The following is a 23,280-nucleotide window of genomic DNA, read 5'->3' as shown; positions in this document are numbered from 1 at the left end:
CATGAGTTGTGAGGTGGTTGGCTCCTGGAAGAACTGGCCATTTTGCTTTGATTTTCATCCAGTCTTGTTTCTGGACGAAGTGAAATAGAACTATGACATCTGTTTGTCACCAAGCTCCATACTCACCTCCTGTGGTTGCACTATTTTAAATTTCTACAGTATCTTTGTGGAATGGCAAAAAGAGTACTAAAGATCTATATGCTGCTCAGTTTTTCCATGGTCCAGCAAAGCTCTTTGTAGCTCATATTTGTAACTGACGTGGACATACACATTTTAGGGAGAGTTTGGGCAAGGCATGAACTGTGGTCCAGGGTGGACAGCTTTTCTATGCTGTATGTAGCTATGGAGAATAAGACAACAGAATCAAGCCTATTGATTGACTAGTCAGGTATTTATTTGTTTTTAACATGCAAAACCAGTACAACAATCACAGGAGCTAGAAAAAATGTAGCACTGAAAAAAGTATTCATGCAGAATGAGTATTGTACTTGAACTATCCTCCACAATCATCAGTCAGTCTGTCCCAATATTTATAGTTCATCATTACAACTGCCAAAACTGGCAACCACAAGGATTGTTGTCTCAATTAAGGACAGTAAACAGATTGTCCCATTTTTTTTAATGAAAAAATCTAAAATGTAATACTTCACAGTTTAACATGTTTATTCATTTAAACGAGCTAAAAAATAGTGGTGTGACATCTGCTTCAGAGACACTGGTACCTAACATTTTGGCTGTCTCCCCACTAATTTGATTGTGATTAAAGGGGGATAAAAGGATGAGTAGAGGATTCTGTCAATTAAATTAATTGATGAACTGCAAAAAAAATATATTTTCACTCTTGGAAATGTGTAGAAAGAAATACATCTCCAAAAATGCATTCCAGCAAACTAAGAGGATGATATAGAAAAGTACTGCAAAATATCTCCACTGGCTCTTTCAGGAAAAATATTGTAAGCATAAGATCACAGATAATCTTTGCCAGTTTATTCATGTGATGGCTTCACTTCCCAAAGTGCAGGCATAATCCACTGTAAAATCTTTTAGGATGCAGTTCCAACATCGCATTTCTGCTGTCTTATTGATGTGCCATACTGTTATTTTCTTAGTCATAAGCACCACTAATTACTATGCTACTGTAAGTAGAACTTGAAATGCAATCAAGATCTGTAGTATCTCTTTTGTTGGCACTCTAACTTGCCTACTCTGCTTTTCAAGTACAGTTCTCTACAGAGGATTGTCCTGAATGCATTTGACCTTCACCAAGCAGCTCAGTTGTGCCTTATAGGGATGACAATCCCTTATCAATCATCAGTCTGCTGGGAGCTCCTAGCAGCATCTTCCTTCTGAAAATGGCAGCATACAAAATTTGGCCCTAAGTCAGCAGATGAGCCTCTTCCATGGTAGCAACCTTCTTGGAAGAGGCATGAACAGCTTTGTAGGGCTTTCACTGTGCTTTCCTTTAGTAGAATTGTTTAAAACCTGTGTTTTCAAACAAAACTTTTAGGTCAGCTGCTCTAGAGGACACCTAAGTAAACAGATGAGTTTGCTCTTGTTGTAGCTACTTGCAGTTATGTGCTGCAGCACAATCTCCCAGTCTACATGTCCTGCTACAGCTGGTCTGATGCATGGAAGGAGCTGATTCTGAATCACATGGTGTCTATATGACATGCAACAGTGAACATTAACTACAGCATTCTTCAAGAAAAGTTTAAATGTTTCTCTAGGGTCTATTAGGGAAATGCTTAACATGCCTCCTAAGCTTCCAATAAAATATGTTTATGGACTCTAGGTAGTAGAGCTAGAGCCTTTCCTTGGCAATGTTCACTAGAAGCACTAGTAGAAATACTAGATTGAGGCTTCTGTCCTGAGATGGTCTACATGCTGGTTCTGCTTTTGAAGAATCAAAGAGAAAAGGAAAACCACCTAGGAAGATTTACAGAGCAAAATCACTTCTGGAAGACTGTTATGCCTTCCTAGGCAGAGATTATTCCAGACAGGACATCTGCTCCCACCCACAGCACAAGGACTCAGTATAGGCATCTCCTCCACAACCTCTGCTAGAAAGAAATTCAGTTTACTCCAGGAGTAAAGAGCAACTACTGATGTCTACCTTTTCCTTCAGGAGAATATTTTTGAAAAAACTCATTAAGCCAGGTGTGCTGTGTAAATTATTTGATCAGCAATCCTTCTTTGAAACAAGCATATAAAAATACTAATTTTATAATAAAAAAAGTCTTGTACAACTGAAGTGATAGAGCTGCATGGATCAACTCCAGAAAGAGAACTGATCTATTAGTATTGGGTAGGATGTCAAAGGAAGTTCTCTTCATTGTCTTTTATGCATTCATAGGCCACATTCAGTTTTATATGAGTTTAGCATCTAGAACTGCCTAAAGTAATCCAGATATTCTAAAACTGACATCAGTGCTTACTTTTGAACATTGTGCTGTTTAGATTGCTTTAATGTCCTTTCAAATGTATATATAGTTCAGTGTGTTCAACATTAATAAGAGAACCAAATAGAAAAAATCATTTATTAATCAAATAGACACCGAGCAACTCATACAACAATAGATGGTCCAAAATCCAAAAGGCATATTTCAATCTCAGATATAATCAAGGGCAAAATAAGCCACATGTCCCATTAGGAATTATTGTACAGATAAGAGAAGATGTGTATTTGCTGCAATATTTACCATATATTTCTACATACACTGAACAGAATTCTACCCGGTCTAAGGAAAAAAAAATTTTCCTGTTACATGAGAATATCCTTCTAGTACCTGAAGGGAGCCTACAAAAAAGATGGACTTTTTACAAAAGCATGTAGTGACAACACAAGAGAGAGTTGATTCATACTAAAAGGAAGTAAGTTTAGGTTAGATATTGAGAAAAAATTATTTATTCTGAGGGTGGCGAGGCACTGGAACAGGTTGCTCAGGGAAGCTGTGGATGCCCCATTCCTGGAGGTGTTTGACACCACGACTGGGCTTTGAGCAATGTGCTCTAGTGGAAGGTGTCTCTGACCATGGCAGAGATACTGAAAATAGATGATCTTTTGCATCCCTTCTAACACAAATCATTCAATGGTTTCATGATTCTATGATGTTTCATGCAAATGAAAAGACCTAATCCAAACAAAGCCAATAGGCAAACAGCAAAGTGTGGGCAATAAGGACTCATAAGCCACACATCGGGGAAGCTGATAGAATCACATACATATGCACTTCAGGTTTGGTCTGATTCACAGTTATGGGAAATGGAATATTCCTGTTCTAGGAACTTCATGTTCATAAATTTGACAGTAAGAATTGCCTGCTTTTTAATGCAACCAATTGAGAGAGCAGGTTATGAGAGAGAGAGAGAGAGAGAGAGAGAGCAGGGCAAAGAGAGAGATGACCTGCATGAAGGAAGTAACTACGTATCTCTCTCAGACCATACATGACCCAGAGAGCTATATGCTGACATTAAGGAAGCAATCCCTCCAGCATGTTATAGAACATGAAAACTGCTAGTGTAAAGGAACAGAAGAGGAGTAACAGGAGAGGTCTGCAGCTTCTGTGACACGTGGTTGGGTGCTGGTGGAGTGAAAGGAATATCACATGCAAGGAGACAGCTTGTGATATGCTTTTCCCTCCACTGGAAGTTGGGCCATGTGTCAGACAATGCTTCACCATAAATTCAACATGTTGCAAGGTGTTTGGTCAAGTGTGCAACTAGTAGGGGACTGTAAGTCATATGCATACAGAAATGTTAGGCTTTTGTGTCTGTAAGAGTCATACATAGAAAATGAGATATATTTGCATATATAGTTTTCTCTTTCATCTATTTTTCGGAAGACTGTTGTACTCTGAATTTCTAGAGTCGTTATTTTGCATGGCATAAAGTGAATGAACACTATGACACATATGAAGTGGATCCTTAGAGACTCATAATGTATATGGTCATAGTTACTATATGGTTTAAAAATTAACTGTATTGATCCAAGTTTCTTAAGTGGTGATAATGGGACTGTGTCAATTTAAAAGAAATATATTTTCCATTATAATATTTGCTGTGATTTGTATCCCTTTGTCTTCAAAATCACTATAAGAAATCTTAACCAGGCATCTCAGGAACAAGACAGTAAATACCTCAGTTGCAATTAAATCTAACATTCAGCTCTGAAATTTATGTCAAAGGCAAAACCAAGCCTCAGAATTATGAAAACTTTTCTGAAAGTCAGCCTGCCTAAATTTCCTTGCGACATTCAGCACCAGTGGCTTTACACATTCTTGATATCAAATGGAATCGGAACTGAATCTCAGTCAGGGAAAGACTGACCACACTTTTAAGAGGATCAAAACGGAGTCTTTACATCCACAAGCTCAGTTATATGCCAAACTCAAAGCAGAACAGGATAAAGCCAGAATTTTAAAGCTCCCTGCAGCTGCTCTGACACACCAAATTCTTCAAGTGGCTTTTGGCTATGAAAAGGAAAAAAATGCTATCTACAGTGCCTAATTTGAAAGGTACTTTGCAAGAACTGAAGGATGTAATGGAGCCAAGATTTACCAGTTATTAGTATGCCAGGAGAAAAAAAATGTTTTCTTATTACTTACAGCTTCTCACATTAGTTTGATGATTAAAATGATTGTATAGCTGGAAAGGAATGTTTTTATACAATATGCCCCTAATAGGTAGAGCAAGTTGATACCAAAACCATCAGGAAGAGCATAATTAAAACACAATTTTGACTTTATATTAATAGTAGACCAATAAACTAATTAAAACCAACATCAACTAAACTTTCTATTTACACTAGTTCAGACAGCACAGGAGGCAAAGAACTGTGTTTCAGAAGCATATGTGAATGTTAGAGCTTCTGTCATCCAGGTGCCATTTCTAACAGAACACATGTGTGCTGAACAGTTGGCAAAAGAATGAAAAAGATTACTGCAGATATATGGGCACACAGAATCTGGAATGACAGAAAATTAAGTCCATATAGAAGGTGACAGACTGCTTGTAAGAAGATATTCTTTTCCTACAATTTTTTCCATCTTCATGCATGCGCACACATGCACAAGAAAGATTAAAAGGGAGAGAAAGGATGAGGGTGTTTTGATATATTATAAACACAAATGAAGAAAAGACTTTTTATTTGGTATTTCTGCTTTCTTTTCAGAAAGGAACAGAAAACTAATTTTGTTATTAGGAAGCTCTGATTCCTAAATTCGGTCAAGGCAGACACTCCTGTGAAGTCAGCATCAATACCCATGAATATAGTAGCACCTGTCTTTTGACATCAAAGTTTTCTGCCTGAGAAAAACATAATGTAAACAATAAACTTCATGTATTGTACTGCTGCTCCTGGCTTTGTTGTTAGACAAATACACTTGGCCAGGAATAAGTGTTCTTACGTTGGAGACCTGGAATGTGACTGACGTATTGCAAAACTTTCTTATGAATTTGGACTGAAGAAATGGCATCATTTACTGTCTTACAGTGAAGGGACTGTGTGTTCCTATGTAGTCTTGTTGAAGCTGAAGAAATCTTGATGATAGATTCATTGCATCTGCTAGTTTTCATCTGGATCCAGATCAAGGTCCACTTCATCGGAAACATTAAGATAAAAAAAAGCATAGAAAGCCAACAAAAATACCAGTATAGCTGCAAGGACAAGGGCAACTTCCTGTAGAAATAAAAGAAAACAAAAACAAAAACCTGTTAGAAATAATACCATATTTTCAGATTAATCAGGAATAAATGTTATTTCTCTTCTACAATGCACATCAGAATAACATCAGACATAATATAATTGCATAAGGCATTGATACTTTATTGATTTCTCTATTGTGGTTACCACTCCAAGTGTTGTACAATCCATTCACTCACCATTTGGTGAATCTGATATACCATCAGAAAGAGGATATTTAGCTTAAAAATCTTTAGCCTTACCTAGAAATAAGAGCTTTATATCTTTTTATTATTCAATTCCTTCTTTTTTAAAGGAAAAGACAGAATTCACAAACCACAGTTTTGAACACAAATTTAAGTTATGAATTTACACTGTGAATTTTGATGTTTTCTAGCAATATGTTACTGCTTTTTGCCAACAAATTTGTAATTTTTTAATGAAGCAAACACAGTATGGTGGAAGTCAATGAAAATTGCTACCTCTACCTCCCAACCTCCTGGCATGCAGTACAGCATGGAACTACATACTCAGAATTGGATGAAACTTTTCTTTCTTCAGCTCTGCAATAAGGCAAAAAGCACAACAATTTGCACTTGCCTCTCTTCCCATAAAATATTGCAACTTGCCGCATCTTCCTTAATTAACATAAAAGAGACTTCCAAAGTATACATGATTTATAGCAGCTTTCAGAAACAGAAAAATGTTTTTATACTACATATTATACTCATTATGTGACTGCCTATCATCTTAAGGCTGGACTCTGTAAAAATGCAATTATAGTACAATCATCCACTTAATATTTCTTCTATTTCCTGTATTTCTTTCCTTTTTATTTCATTCAAAGACACCGTACATTTTTAAGTTTTTATTTTTCTGTAAGGCACAGCACACTTTCTATAGTTGACCCTCATTTTGCTGGACAATGAAAGATTAAAGATAAATTTGAGAAAAATCCTTATGTCCCTTCAGCTCACAGAAAGTATGACTCTATAGCTAACAACTTCTACTGCTTGACTCCTGATCATCATGATGAACTTTTAAAATTGTACACTCAAGATGCTCCAAAGGTTAGTTTGTACCTCCAAATCCCACTCTCTCTCTAAGGAAAGAAGTAGAACTTCCCCTTAAATTCTCAGCTTCATGTTAACCTACATTTCATCCATTCCATTACAAAACAACTACATCAGAATGATCCCAATGTACATTTAAAATGAGAGAAGAAAAAAAGTTCAGTGATTTTATAACAACTGATCTGAATTGGTACAGAAGATGTCACATCAAACTTACTCTGTCAGTGAGACTGAAAGGAGATGCCTACATTGAACCAAGACAACAAGACACCCTTTACTGTCCAAGGACAGAATCCGTCCATCTAGTGTCCTCTAAGAGAGGCCAGGTGAATTCTTCCCAAAAATTACCATTTCTCCCCTTAGACTAGAAGGGAGTGCAGATGGTACCTCTTGTGTGCATTGTGGGATAAATCCTACCCAGCATCTCTAGGTCGGTGGTTGCTTTGTGACCAGCATTGTGTTCACTGACATGAAGGAGTTAAAACTGTGCATTTCATTTTTTAAAGTCTAGCCCATAATCTGGCATTCTTCTATAGAGCAGCATTTAATTTGCATTTACATGAATGCATTATATAGTTTATCAGAATGTTGGATCAATAATTCAACATATGCCATCTAATAAATTTTGAAATACTACTGCCTAGTTGGCATATGTTCTATAGGAGCATATTCTTTATTCTATAGAAACCTTTGCTTTCTATTTTATATGGATGATTGAGATGTATTTTAAATTTGTTTTACCACATTAAAATTGCTCCTGCAAATTTGCTGAGGCTGTTGGCTACAGATTTCAACTACATTTCCCTCTTAGAATTGTACCATCCTCTGAACTTCCTCCTCCTGATTTCATGATTTGATTTGAAAAAAGTACATCTAATTCACTCATATATTAAAGGAAAGTGATTTTTGCTTTGTTGCAGTTGCAACACGTCAGTATCTCACAAAAGGGCATGGCAGCATCAGACAGGTTTCATTTATTTCCTTGTATCCACAGCTGTGCTCCCAGACCCATCTGGCCGCACAGCTACTAATCTTAAGAGGATGTAATAAACAAGTGACATACAACTGCAGGCTCCATCTGCTCAGGAGAGTGGACAACAAAACCACACAATGCAGGCACGGCTCACACTTGACACAGAGAGCAAATTCATTCCAGTTTTAAAAAGTTTTTTCCGTGTTTGGATGCCACACTTCCCATTCTTTCTGCTTTACAATAGGTTTACCTTTCCCCTCCCTCCTCCCCAGTCTCCCTTATGAAATGCTGTGAGTAGCAGCAGCAAATTTTCAGGAACCTTTGCATTAAAAATTTGTTTCAAAGGAAGTGGAATTGGGAAAATCCTAAGTTTTATTCTCAGGCTGCCCAGTAACTGCTTGACAGAAGCAGTTCTTTAATTCCTCTGCCTAAGTTTCACAGTGAGTAACGCTGTGATAACAATACTATTTTCCCTGCACAGCCATTAGGAACTGTGTGGGTGGAATAGTATTTATTATCCCTGGGAACGAAAAGTCTTACTAAAACTCCAGGTTCGAGAGTTATACAAGAACCTTACTTTTGAATTACTGAAAAAGGCAGAGTAACAAAAATATAAAATAAATGGCCTTACAAAGGACATCTGGCTCACAGCTAGGGATATGCAGTCTCTTAAGAATTGCATCCAGGTTATGGACTTTTATAAACATAAATTTTGCAAGGTAAATAGCAAATGAGATGCTGCACCACTGTACTGTATTTGCAGCCACAGATATATATTGTCATTTTAATTTGTTTTATACTTTTCAGGCTTTGCTATTTGTATTTTAAGTCATGCATAGAAATGAAATGTTAAAATACTCCCTGCTTGCCATATACAGCTCCCTTTCTCTTGCACTTTATGGATCATCCCCATCATCCTCTGCAAAATCCATTTACTCAAAGGATTTTACCATGAATAATTAAAGAATAGAGAAAAAGTTCTATAGAAATAAACTTAAAATGATCAGAGGGAATTTTCTCCTTTTTTTTTCTTTTCTATCATGGTACAGAACACTAGGAAACAACATTTCTACTCTCAAATCCCAAAGTACAGCCACAGAAGCCTTTAGAAAGGAACAGAATTTTCTATTTTATTCTCTTACATGTAGAATAGCATATGTAGAACCCTACTGATTTCAGTTTGGTTAAGTTTTCCAGAAACTTTTCATAAAGGAAATGCATACCATTACAGCATGATGTAGATTTAATTTTCTTATCATTTTTTGGCAGTTTTATGTCTCTCAAACCAAAATACTTGGATTATGTCCTCAAATTCACCCTAATGGAGCAAGTGGCAGAGCTGGGATCTAAACGAGATTAATCAGGAGAGGGGTTGAGGAAAAAATGTTGGCTATGATAACAAAAATCTGGACACTATGTATGGAAGCATCGTATCCTACTCATATAGAGAAATATCACACTTCCAGGAAATGTCAGGGGGGCTTTACATGTTTTTTAATTGTCCTTCAAATCCTTCAAAAGAATAACACCTTTTTTACCTGAAACCTGCATAAAATTAAGTGAAAGAGTAGCACAAATTGCTCTCTTTGAATTGCTAAATTCTCCCTAGTTTTTTCTGAAAAGAGATGAAAAGAAGATCAAGCTGACCAAGGATACTTGTGAAAATAAATGTATAGGAACTCACAATCGTTTTACCTTATATAGTTTTTAACTGAAGACTTTAGGTGAAGATTCACTGCAACCATGTTTTAGAGTTTCAACAAAATTGTATTTATAAATGAATGTTTAATTCCTTAATGCAGGACATTCTACAGCTAACAGAAGGCAGCAACAAAAGTAATTTATGAACTTTTATCCACACTTTTAGGTTCCAATTTTTTACTGTGAAAACTTCAGATGGAAGAAAGATCATTGTTGTCTCAAAAAATGAGAACAAGGTACTATTAGAGAGTCATCAAAAACACCTGGCTCCATGCCTACAAAACAACAGGATTCATTTTAAAACAGCTAGATCCAAAATAGTATGCACAGGTGTCAAAGATCCATACAGTACTTACAAAGTGGAGTACTCTGCCTTGAAAAACTGTGACTCTAAGAAGGTCTTTGGATTTCATGGGTAACTACTCCCTCACTGTGATTTCTGGATGTACAAAGGTGGAGGGATTTCCAGCAGGGAGATGACCAGTATTTATTTTATCATAGAGAAGAATGAGAGGTAGTTTGGTTACAGCATGTAATTATATACACCTGTATTTAACTAAAGCATTTCACTGTGTGGGGTCCTTTTATCCTGTTTACAAGAAACTTTCAAGGCCCAGCTGCAGTTAGGTAAGTTCAGTCTTGAACTAAGTCTTGAACTAAGATGCCATTTTCTAGGAGCAAGAATGATTGAACATTCTTCAGGAAAATATGGACTCCCATATCTGTGAGTCCTTAATCAGCTGATCTCCCTCAAAAAAGTATGCTTTTATTTAGCAATTGGAAAGAACACTTCAACTTTGGCTTGTGTGAAAAGAAGGACTTGGCTGCCAGGAGCCAGCAAACTCAGCTCTCCTAGCTGCTCCTCTCCTTCAGGGCCCTAAGAAAACTCAGATTACTCCCATGGCCAGTGCTACAATCTGAACCCCACAACTATCAGGTTATTAAAAGTAATAAAGTAATAGCATCCTATGTTTAACTGTTCAGACTTTTTTATATAGCATCAAAAGTTTTCTGATGTTGACATTTTCCTCCAATTGTATTGATTTTGTTTCCAGGATTTGAGGTTTTGCTATTGTTGATTATTCTTTGAAGTGCTACAGACTGGTCCTAAGTAGACACATAAGAAGGTTTGAGAAAGATGGTCTACTGCTCCAAGCTGGTACAGAAAATCCTCCTAAGATTTTGGTGGGTGCATCTTCTTCACATCTCAAACCACCATGATTACGATACTTATGTGTTCAGGTGAGGTAAGGATCTGATTTTGTTCTTCTCTTTGTACTTGTTATTTCCCCTCCCTTTCATTTCAAGGTCAGGGATCAAAGCCTGACTACAGGGATAACTGGGAATATCACACTTATCCACTGCTGGCACATTAAGCTGCTCTGCATTTTGTGAGACACATAAGTTGGTTTGAAGACCCAGTATTTTGGCCATTACAAAGTGCTTGGACTTTGCAGAAAGTATTTGGATGAAATTTTATGATCTGTAACATACAGAAGTGCACATCAAATGATCTAATAGTCTCTTGTGGCCTTAATTTCTACAAAGCTATGAAACTGTATCTTGAAAAATGTAGTTCACTAACTTAGCAGATTATGAATAGCATGAAATTGGAGAATATCTTTTGCTAAAATACACCAGGAATGTGTTGTTATCTACTGCTATCTAACTTGTTCCATTTGAAAGAAACTCTCTATAGTGAGGTATCTAACTACACAACAGATTAAGCAGATATGCAAAAGAATGACAGACTCAAGCTGTAAGCTCTCACTTTGTTTAGGAAACATTTTTTCCTTAGCTGAATCGATGTACTGTGTTGCTAATAATTCTCTGTGGAGTGATATTCTGCAGTCAATAATGTCTTTGCAGGTACTTTGCAAATACTACTGTTAAGATTTGTGCCTGCCTTTCAAGAAGAGAGAAAACTTCATCACTTGTTCCATGGACTACTGATTTGTTCTTGCAGCCTGTGAAAAAAATCTCTCCCCAAGAACTCCCATAACTTTTGGTCTCTGCATACCAAACTCCAGCTATCTGGGGGGCAAGCTTCCACACTTCTCAAACCATTTTTTGCTTGTCACCCTCCTGCTGGCATGTTTTCCTCACCCAATGAGAGCAGATCTAGCACCAGTGGTGGAAAGGCCTTCCTGCTCTACTTGGTAAGGATGAACAGCTGGGCTTCCAGCAGGACAAGCCCCATGCAGGAGGCCAACAAAATGATCCAGAGAAAGCTCAGAGGCTCCCTTTTTGGTACTACTACAAAGGATTTTGTCTTATCCAAACACCAGGAGACATATAGCACATTACTTTCTCTTGGAGCTGTTTCTTGAGACTGGGTCCTGCTTTTCCAAGAGACACAATATATTTTGGCACTGTCTACATTAGTGTCACACATACAAACAGAGCCAGTACAATAGCTCTGCTACAATATTTAATCTTTAAACATGTTTAAAGAGCAAATATGACACACCAAGTACTAGCATGGTCACCCTGCTTGAACTAACTTTGGATAGTTATTAGTACTCAGCTGCTTCTCTGACATTATCAACAGAGATAAAAATCCCTCATTGGGGAAATTAAAAAGTACTAAATGCCAGTGACTGAAAGAAACTTTGTTACTTTAAACCTTGCATTAAAATGACAAGGCAATCAAAGTTTGACAAGACAAGCTAATTAGTATGCCAGCGATGAAATGTGAAGAATCTCCAGGGGATTGGTTCTGAAAAGTTTTATGTCATTTATAGGGCCTTTTTTTAAGCTAATGTTGTCAGCTCTCATGGTGAAATACACAACAGTTGAATTTCATTATCCTCGTTGAAATTAAGGACTAAAATCCCCTCACTATTTTCTAGTCCTCTTTTTTTTTCTGCCCTAAATGCTACATTAAGTCTTAGTTTACAGCCAGGCATGTAATTTCTTCAGGACACTAATGCAAAACAACCCTAGAGTTATCAATGACATAAAACAGCTTATTGTTTTAAGTGGCTGTATGGTGCTTATTGTGTTAGCTTATTGTGTGTATGTATTTCACAGAACTACAAACATATTCCCCTTTCCCAGAAAGTTTATACTTTTACATTTATCCTTCCTCTACAATATTTTATTAGCTTCAACTTAGCTTTTTATAATAAGAGGTTAATTTATTTTGAAATGTTGCATACTGCATCATGTACTGAATAGATATGTATATAAACAGTACATTATAAATACACGTATGTGTCTGGTTTCTTCTCAAAGATTTACAAGAACTTTGGACATTTCTATTTAAAGTGCCTACTTATTACATTGCATTGTAGTTATATCACTTTGTTTTTTCTCTCAAAGCAGATTTAAGTTAATCAATTGCTACATCACAGAATTAGGGCCTACATAATAAGAAAAGACTAAAATCCCAGCCTTTGGAAGGTGAATCATGTTAGTCACAACCATTACTCATCCCAGGGAAAAGGAGCAGCTCTTAAGAGACAGTGGGGAGTCAAAATGGTTTTTTGCTTGGGGTGGCAGGTGAATTCCCTGCTGACCTACCTCACCTTTCCAGGTGCCCTTACAGATATGAGACCCTGGAATCTGAGGACCAGGGAGGTGAGAATGTGGATGAAGATCCATCCAGGTTACAGGGGTTGTCTAGGGCAGGGCAACCTACCCTGCACATGAAAACCTCCTAAATTAAGAAAAAAATAAGGGTAATAGTCATTGGTGACTCCTTTTTGAGAGGAATGGAGGGCCCAATATGCTAACTGGACCAAGCTCACGGGGAGGTGTGTGAGCCTCTGGAAAACCACCAACAAACTTCCCAGCTTGGCATGGCCCACTGACCATTGCCCACTGGTTTGCCAGGTGGACACATACAAAGTCCCAGCAAGACTAAGGATGATCAAGTGGGACCTCAAGGCATTGAGACAACTGGTCAAGGGATGAAGAACAAATTGTGTTCTCTTCTGTCCTGCCAGCTGCTGTCACAGCAAACATAAGTTGTCAAGAATTATTTCAAAAATTATCCAGAAAACAACAGAGGAGGATTTAGGATAGGTGTGGAGGATGGATGTAAAAAGATGACACTTGGCAGCTGGAGGATCTTAACACCAGACTGAGCAAAACAAGCCGTGCTCCAGAGAGGGGTTATGGGGCTTCACAACTAAGCAGCCTCTCCAGGGGTAAGAAGGAGATTTCCCTACAGACACTCCAGGAGCATCTACTGCCCATGGTGAAGTTCTGCTGCTGGAGGGATTGAGCAGGGTGAAGAGCTGTCACTGTGAGGTGGGAAGAAGTGCACCTTTACCCCAAGACATTAAATACACTTCGCTTCAGTGCTGAGCACTCTGGGGTCTGTAAGCAGCAAACTCTGCAGAGTTTACTCTACAGAAATTGCCCACGTTCTGGTAGAAGTATTGTAACATTTACTAAGTTGTTGGCATTAAGCAGGCTCAGTGAGAAGGATGCATTTAAAAGCCCTCCCTTCCTTTCCCTACAAGCAGATCCCCGAAGGGAAAGATGCCCAACTTACCTTTCTTTTTGCTTCAGTTTTGTCAGTTTTTCTCAGCAATTTGGAAGCAAAAGAAATTACTGTGATGTATTTGGGAATGATCCAGATTTTTTTTAAGGTCCAGAAGCACAAAAAAAATATTACAACCAGAAGAAAATATTTAAAAGATTTTTTTTTTTTTTTTTTTTTAAGGCAGAAGCAGAATCGTGAACCTCAGACATCACACAGTGCAACAACTAGCAGAACCCCAGAAACACATCCACTCAGGACCTGGAGAGCACATGTGCACCTTGATGGCAAAAGTCCTTTATTCACTAATCCTCAATTCTTCATTACTTATATGATTACATATATGCTTTCCCATTCACTCTCATTTTTAGGAAAGAATTACTTAAGAAAATAAGGAAATGAAACAGGTTTTGAAGGACTAAATCTCATACTCTTCTCACTTGTGAAAGACATGCAAAAAACATGTTCATTTTAAAAGAATTAGGCTGTACACTAAGCCTCCAAGTAGAACATCACTTTTAAAAGGTCACGTCATTGAAAGAAAAATGAAAAGAAAAAGGAAAATTTAATAAGAAAGGAAAGAAAAGGAACTCAAAAGGTTAATAATTTATCCTTTAAACAAAAAAGGCAATCTACTTTTTCTCATTAAAACCTGACACACAGCACTAACTGAGGAGAATATGTTGTGAAAACATACTGCATCACACGGTAATGCTTGATCGAGATCAGCAATCAGGAGCAAAAAGAAAGCACTGTTTCGTGATTATAATAGCAAATTCTGGAAGACAACCAAATACATCATCTGGCAGCCTAACAGCTGTTACAGCTTGGTAGTAATACCTTGGCATTTGCTATAAGCTATAACTTGAAAAAATTGATTTCTCATCTGCCAGAAACAAGAAAATGTTCTCCTTTTAACATTTCTGAAGTTTCTTTTACTAGAATACTCAGATAATGGATCTACATTTTTATTTTCCTCAGGTTTTACTCTTGCTGTTAAGTTAATAGTGTATCAGTTAGATTAAAAAATAAATTTGAGTAAAAAAATACTGGAGGCAACATAAATAATGTGTGTTCAGATAGATCCTGTTTTGATGACACACTGGGTAGTAGATAACAGAGAATATTTCTAATTGTCCTCCTCACTCATATTCACAGCTGTGATCTAAAGTAATTGTTATACTTCATACCTGCCTGAAAAGGGAACACTTTCAAAATAAAATTTAGTACCTTTCCATATGCTTTCCTTTGCTGTTAGTTAAGTCTTCTTTTTCCAAGTCAGAAGCACTACACAAGGATGCAGACTGAGACAATAATGCTGAGAATTAACAATACTTAACAAACCCAGTCTTTAAATGACTACCGGTATAGGATGAGAAGAGGAATATGAAAAATGTTTATTGTAATTTGTCTAACTATATGAAATAGTAAAGAATTTGTTCCATGTGTAGACAGGCTCCCTAAAACCATCAATTTTCTAACCACACAGTACTTTAAACCTTAAAGTAAACATGCATCATAACAAGGACACAGACTATGTAAAATCTTTCAGCACTTCAAATATTCAAATCATTTTAGGGTTAAGTAAAAGCAGGTAATCATAAATATTTTAAATGCTAGGATTCTACTTAGATTTTGAAGTGTCATAAACAATATCTCTCAGAAATCAATATTCACACAGTACATCTATGGGGAAAAGAAACAAACAGAAAGGTGGTTTGAGCTATCAAAGAAGTTTCTACCTTTATGCCTAGTGCAGTTTTCTTGGCCTCTGCTTTTAATCTTGTAGCTCTTAACATAGGCCTGGTTTTCTTATAATCTTGTTTCCCTAGAGTAAAAAAGCATATTCAATGAAAACAATGTAAAAACAATACAAAGAACGTGAGCATTTATTTCAGTTGAAAAGTTAGATTCAATATATTAAAAACATCTCACAGTCCAGCATTTTAAACAACAGCTACTATGTAACACAGGGATTCAATCTGTGGAACAACCACACTTAACAAAGACAGTGACAGAAACAAGATCTGACAAATCAGTGTAGAACCTGTTACTCCAGAGTGACATCAAAATATATGGATAGATATCCAGCAGTACAATGTTTAATAAATTGTTCCATAGGAATCAGTCAGCAAATAAGTTGATTAAAGGTAGATTATACTTTTCCCTCTCATTGAAATCAAAACAAAAATTTCCATTAGAATTTTTCTTGCTTAGTCATCTCTAATGCACATATAAATGTGGAAGACAAGACATTCTGGTAAATGTAAAGGTTTGTAATTCTGAACTGGAACATTATTTGCAGGTATCAGAACTCAGAGATATGGAGATCAGTCTAAGTAAATGGTAATAAAATCATTGCTTGACACAGTCTGCTTGTAGAAACACATTACACAAAATCTTCTAGATTAACTTTCTTCAAGTTACAGGAACTATCTCTTGCAGACACAAAGAGTGCAGCCCAGGGCTTGATTACACTGAGTCCATATGAACTGAGTTCAGAGGAGGACATGTAAGCATTCAGAAATGGTAGAAATGGTAGAAATCATTTATCTCAACTTAGTAACAAAGCATAGAACACCTGATATCTCTCAGGGATATTTCTGCTGTCTGAAAGGCCTGTTAATGTTGTATCATGAACTATTAACCATAGCTTCTTTAGGTTATCAGAAGTCAAGGTACAGATACAGTCACAAAAGGAGAAGAAAAAGAAGAACCTGTGAAGAAACCGCTCAGAGGCATACAGCCTCAGTACAACTGCTTTGGCTTTTTAAAAAAGTCCTTTTTATTTTTTCCCTCCTGATGCATATATATATATATTTTTTTTCTTTATGCCTAATTCCAAAGCTAAACCATAATGTTTAAAGCAGAGTGTTTGGTCTTTTTCAAATCACTAAATTCACCTATTTGTACATTAGCTTTCATTACTGTTACAGTCAAATAGTTTAACCTTTCCTTTAAAACTTTGTCCAGTGGTTTGTACACAAAAATCCCATTTATCCAAGCAAATGTGATTTTATATTAATAATCAATAATGCAAACTTCTCATTTTATGGCCACCTTGAAAACTGGGATATTATTGTGTAGTGATGATATTCTGAAATGTGAGTGTCTCTTTCCAGTAATACACTGGATTCATGGAAACCCACTTCTGGCTTTGTCTGCTCCTTGTATTACCCTGCTAATACTCAATAGAGAGATGGTCTGTGTAGCATAATGTGAATGCTGAACTCGCATTACAAATTTGCCTTTATTATATAATCTCTCCTCGGCCCTATGGATTATATATTGGGAAGGTCTCCATACTATTCTTTGGTCAGATATTATTCATTAAAGACTTGAAATAACTTAAAAATACTCAATAACAAATGGAAAAATAACTGAAACCATATGTATTAGGAATAAAAAAAAGGCAGCATATATCCAAGGAAACCCAGAAGTCAGAGTGAAGAAAGGATGACAGAAAGATGATTTATGTCAGAGGCTCCAATATATTCATATCCAGTCAATACATCTTACTAGCAGGACAGGACCACTGTACCATTATTTTCCAGAAGTCAGTAATATCTGATAATAGGATGCATCAGGAGTACAGTAATCTTTTAGAACAGCTGGAGAAAGACTTGCAGAAACCACAAAAATGGCTAAGTCATGAGATTACATCAGCCAGAGAAAGAATAATTTTCTTCTCCCTAAAGTCTCACACTCATACTTTTGCCATGAAATAGTTAAAAGATCTTTCAGAATTTCCATTACAAATGGCAGGAGTTTATTACTCATAAAAATACACTCCAGGCTGAAATTTGGCGTAGATACACCCCAGCCTTGAATTTTTTGTTTGTTTGTTGGGAGCCAACTTTCATAAGTGATGCAGCTGTTCTTACTTACTTGTGAACAAACTATAGAAATGTATCAATCTGAAATGTTTTAAGCATGAAAAATATCTTCATTTAGAACTATATAACTGACAAGCACTAAATTCAATCTCAGTTCTCATAATTCAGGTTTGCTGCTCTTCCATCAGGGGTAAATGAAACAAGAAAGTCAGAAATTTCCCTTCCAGTGATGCAACAGTATTAGATAATGAAAATTAGAAAGCCTGATAAGGTCCACTAGGAATGGGACAAAAGTCAGGTAGTAAAACACACTTTCCTTTCTTCCCGTTGCCCATTCTCCCTCCTCTTCTCCACAGCTCAAGTGCAAAGGTGACATGAGCAGGGGCAAATATTGCATAGAAGACCCAGTCTGTGAAATACATGTACTGGTAGAACCATGTTTATTCATCCAAAGCTTACTGGTGCTCTTTCACTTGGTTTCTGGCACCCTACTATTCCTTATTCCAGTATCATGGCTACAGCTAAGACTGGATTCTATTTACCTAGAGAATACTTCCAGATTTATATTAAGTCTGTTATGAACAACTAACCCTCCTATAACAACCAGGCTATTTCAGTGATGACTCTACAACTGGTAGTTCTCCAAATCCATGCACCTGCCATTAATTTACCACTCTCCTTGCTAAATGTAATAGCCAAAAGGAAAAAAAATACAGTAGGGAAACAGTCTGAGTCCATCAAGTGCAAAAGTTTAAAAAGGGCATCTGTGGACTTCTTTGTAATGAAAGCCAGATTCAGCAATTGTACTAAATGACTCCTAAAACATGTGAACTTTCTGAGGCCTTGGGAAAGACATCTGCACTACAGGACTACAAAGAACAATGAAATGCAAAGCTCCTGTCACGTGAATACTGATCATTACCACCTGGAAAACAAGCAGAAAAAAGTAATACAGGCTCCCTACAGCTTCCCTTCTTTTGGGCTTGCAATTTCAACCAGTTGGGATAAGTATATTCACACTCTCAATGTCTTCTATTTTTATCTCACTTATCCTGCAAGCTGTCTTGTACATTTATCTGTCAGAGTCATCAGTTTAAGCTATTTCTTCTTCTCAGGAAGTGATCATCAAAGCCAGTTGAGACAGACTCATCAGACAAAGCCCCATTTGTCTGTTTTATCTGATGCCTATCTGAGACACCAAGTTTTCCTGATGGAATATATGAAGGCAAGAAGAAGCCAAAAAGATACCACTGGAAGATTTCCAGACCAAATCTTACTTTTCTTATTAAACATAATCCTTACCTCTTTGACTAGTCATTATTGTTATCAATTTGTCATCTCTTCCCTCAAAATCCAAACTCTAGTGCCAGCTTCCCTAAACTTTTTTTTATAACTACCGTTATTTATTTATTTATTTTTAAACAAATGCACTAATTTTTTTCCTTTTTCAGGTCCATCATTTCCTTTCTATTTTTAAGGCCAAAGACTTAAAGTACTCCATGATAAGGCAACTATTTTTACTGACTGCAGTTCTCTGCTTGTCCTGCTTCCTGACAGTGCCTCCAAAGACCATCCACCTCCTCATCCAGTGCCTGAAGTAGCCTTTGCCTGTCAGAAACTCTACAGAGCTTGCCTGGCACCTCCTCCCTTCCTTCCATCCTTCTTTTCCACTCCTTTGGTGGCAAAGTGACCTCAGTGGCACCTGAAGTGAGCTGTGCCATGTTTACAGATCCTGTTTGGAAAACTTTCCTGAGATAGAAATGAAGACTATTTTACTAGCTGCAGGATTAGAACAGGGTGAAGATAAGGGAGCTTTTTAGCTACTGAAACAGCTATATTGTGAAAAATTACAAGGGGTGCCTCCTTCAGAGTGGATATTAGAGATTCATACAATATACAAAGTGAGTTTGTTTCTCTTCATGTAACTAGGAATAAAAATCTATGAATTTTACAAGACTTTTTAAATTTAACTCTGCTTACAAGGGAAATTGAGATCCCATAATATATTATGATCAGAAATGACCTGATCTTGTATATTTAGTACTCTTTTTAATTAAAACCTCCAATGGCATGACGATAAATGCAAAAAAAACTAAGTAATATGTATAAGTTAGGCAAGTTATTTAGGTTCTGGATTAATTTTGTTGTGCATATTACCTGGCACTTTCACAGAAATATTGCACAATACTGTCCCTCTGCATACATACCAAGCTCCTTCATACATGCAACCGAGAATGCAGGATGTTGAGCACTGTATTACAGAAAACTGACCACATTTAGGATTGTGTTTAAAGATGCTGCTGTTTAAGACACAACCTGAAAAAAATCTACAGAATAACTTCACAAGGAAAAAAAAATTGTATTTCCAACCCTTTTAGATATTTACTCTTTCATTCTAACAATAGCTCATTACTGGAATTGAATAACAGACTAAAGACTGCCTCTCTGCTTTTCAATTCATCAGGCTTAAGCAGAAACACGACTGCATCTTTGGCCTTTGTTGATGCTGCTGTCCAAGCTTATTATCATATGAATATCTAGTTATTGTTTTATAAATGTTCACATTTCAGGAGCTCCCTGCTTTCTTTTCTCTCAGCAGACTTTACAATATCCACCTTCATTATCATCATGTGGCAGCACTGCTCTTCGCCTGCATTTGCTACTTTAAAAATTAATGCACTGCTATTTTCTGAATACTGTACTGCGTAAGCTGCTTATGAGTACATTATGCTATCAAGCAAGCACATGCAGAAAAGCTTCCTAAACTGTTATTCTTTCAATGAAAATACAGCTGGTTCTGCTTCAAAGGCACTTCTTTTCACCTGCAAATGGACTTGCTTCTACACTTATTCCTCAATTCATTGTCTTTTATTTGTGTCTGCAAATCTTTAATTGCCTTTAATTAGAAAGAAGTAAATTCAGAGCTTTAATCTTGCAAATACATTCAATCATAATTCTGTCTGGGATGAATACCAAGTTCTATTCACTGACTGATCTTTATAACAAAGGTATATAAATTTATTGTCCGTTTATATAGACCACATCAATTAAGCCACAATGGAAAACCAAATAGATAAGAGTCAAAATATTTGAAATGAGAAATGTGCAATCTAAATTTAATTACTCAGACAAATAATTTGAAGATGAGTTATTTACAGCATGCCAAAAAACCTGACAGATAGTTAAATTTTTTAATCACGCTACAGATTTAAAATTCCTTTCAACACTTTCAGTATAATTTGTAACAACCAACAAACTGCTGTCCTGAATCTTTCTGTGCTGGTATTATAGTCATACTCAGAACATTAGTAAGATGTTTTCCGTACATTAGCAGTCCATTTCATATGTTAAAGTACTGCTTAAGGATCAATAAAACTACAACTAGAGGGTAAATTTTAGTTACCAGTAGCAGTTTAACTAAAGTACCTTACTGTAACTGATACTGAAAACCATACTAAAATACATACATATCTAATTAGAAACTAAAGACAGATTGTGGCAAGACTTACTGACAAACTGCAAGTGTGAAATCACACACCTAGTTAAGCTGAAATCAATTGGTTTATCGTGATTATTGCTATGAATTAGTGAAGGTTCCAGGAACCCTCCACAAAACCCCACAGAACAAACAGAACAGGAAAATGGACTTCTGGTCTTTTCAGGGTTTGACTTCAAGCATCCCATCCCCTTACCTGCAGTAACAGGGGTAAGGGAGAGTTAGATCTCACTAGCATGGAAAAAGGCCCAGGATGGAGGAAGGTTCAGTCATGCCATCCTCCACAACCTCCCTATATGCAAGACACAGAATATCACATCCATTACACCTGAGTTCAGTTTTAGGTAATTGCTAGTTTAGGTCTCTCTTTAACTCCCACAGAGAGACTTCTCCAAAGAGTGAGTGACAGCAGCCTAGCACAACCTAAAGAGCTCCCTGGTGCTGCCTGTTTCACTGTCAAGAACAACTAGAGATGTTGAGAACCCAAATCAGATGGGTTGGCTTCAACTCTAAGGTTAAGGAGAATAAATATGAACCAAGGAAATAGCTCTAAGGGATAAACAGAGAATAAGAACCAGTTCCTACATGACTTTATCTTGATTCAAGATGTTACAAACACAGCCAAATTACCTTTGAAGTAATTATCTTTGGTATTATAAGTACTATAGAGAGAAAATCCCAGAGCTACAAAGGGACTGTGAATTGCATTGAAAACCACAGCCTGAATTCCATCCCTGCCCAGCTATGAGGTGCTGGTTCCAAGCCAGTTAGCTATGCCTGTGCTACAGATCCCCTGCACTCTGTACCATAATTAGCACACTGCCTCTTCAGAACCGCTCCCCTGTACCAGCTATGGTCCTGCTTTAAGCTATAGTCTCAGGGGATAGGCTAGAAGACATTCCTGGGGGTCCTATGATCCATCCCTCTGCTCAGAACAGAGCCAGTTTTTAAACTGCATTCAACCTGAAAGTCAGCTCCAGTGAGTATGGGAGCAAGTCTAGCTGAGCTTATCCAGCTGAGTTTTTAGTATTTCCAAAGGTAGAGATTCCACAACTTCCCTAAGGAACTCTTCCCAACATTTGGTCATCCTTCTAGTAAAAATATTTTTCACCTACCTACTGAGAATATTCATATTCTAACTTGCCTTTTGTCCTACCATTGTGCACCTTTGAGAAAAGTTAGGCTTCACCCTGCCTGTGGCCTCAACCTATTAAGTATTTGTAAACAGCAATAACATCTCAGCTTTCTCTTATTAAAGCTGTAAAGACAGCTCTCTCAGCCTCTTCTTGTACATGCTGCACTCCAGATGGTCATCCTGACCCTTCACTAGACGTATGTCCAGGTCCTCCTTGTTTTCTTCTGCATGTGCATGGCACTTGCCTTTTTCAACTTTCAATCCCGCGGAACCAGCTGAATGGCTGACAGCTGAGAGAGAATTTAATCATAAAATCATATTGCCTGAAGTACCTTAATGCCACCATTGCAATGGAACTAAAGTGCACCCAAGGAATTCCATAGGGTCTGTAAACAGCAAGTCAAGGACTAAAAGGTTCAAATCAGTTTGCACTACCACCAATTCCCTAACTTTAGAGTAGTTTGTTTTTTAGTAGGAGTAAAGGCAAGCATTTATTTTCTTACATGCCCTGGGATGTAAGAAAAACTGAGTATGAGCTCAAAACTGAGCTCTATCATCTCATACGTAGCAGTACAACTTTTCTTTAAGTGCCTTTCTAAATGCCAGCAAGTTAGGTGTCTGGCATGGGGAAAGAAGTGTTTTCTAAAGTGCTTTGTAACACCATCAAAAACCACAGAAGTACCTACACACCTACCTCCTAAAGTGCATGAACAAGTATTTAATTCTATGATCTTTGAGAGATTTTAATTCAGTCATTGTATACTCACTGAATAATAGAATTTATTTCAATGAGGTGAAACTCTGTGAAACTCTACTCTCACAGAACACATATTCAACATGCCTGCTTCATTCTGCAAATAACTATTTATTTATTTTAGAATGTTGAGGAACCTC

General features: G+C 37.0%; 1 protein-coding gene across 1 annotated transcript in view; it reads right to left on the bottom strand.

The window, feature by feature from the left end:
* Positions 1-372: 372 nt before the first annotated feature.
* TRIQK (triple QxxK/R motif containing) overlaps positions 373-23,280 on the bottom strand; it is a 61,307-nt gene continuing 38,399 nt past the window's right edge. The window contains exons 3-4 of the mRNA XM_071421611.1: positions 15,662-15,747; positions 373-5,677 (exon numbers count right to left, since the gene is read on the bottom strand). Of these exons, the coding sequence (XP_071277712.1) occupies positions 5,564-5,677; positions 15,662-15,747 (200 nt within the window). The 3' untranslated portion in view covers positions 373-5,563. The remainder of the gene's footprint in view (positions 5,678-15,661; positions 15,748-23,280) is intronic.

The sequence above is a fragment of the Agelaius tricolor genome, unplaced genomic scaffold, assembly GCF_023055355.1.
Source record: "Agelaius tricolor isolate 1412-34295 unplaced genomic scaffold, bAgeTri1.0.p SCAF_2, whole genome shotgun sequence".
Lineage (NCBI taxonomy): Eukaryota > Metazoa > Chordata > Aves > Passeriformes > Icteridae > Agelaius > Agelaius tricolor.
Note: the sequence above shows the minus strand (reverse complement) of the source record. Positions and strands in the feature narration are given on the sequence as shown.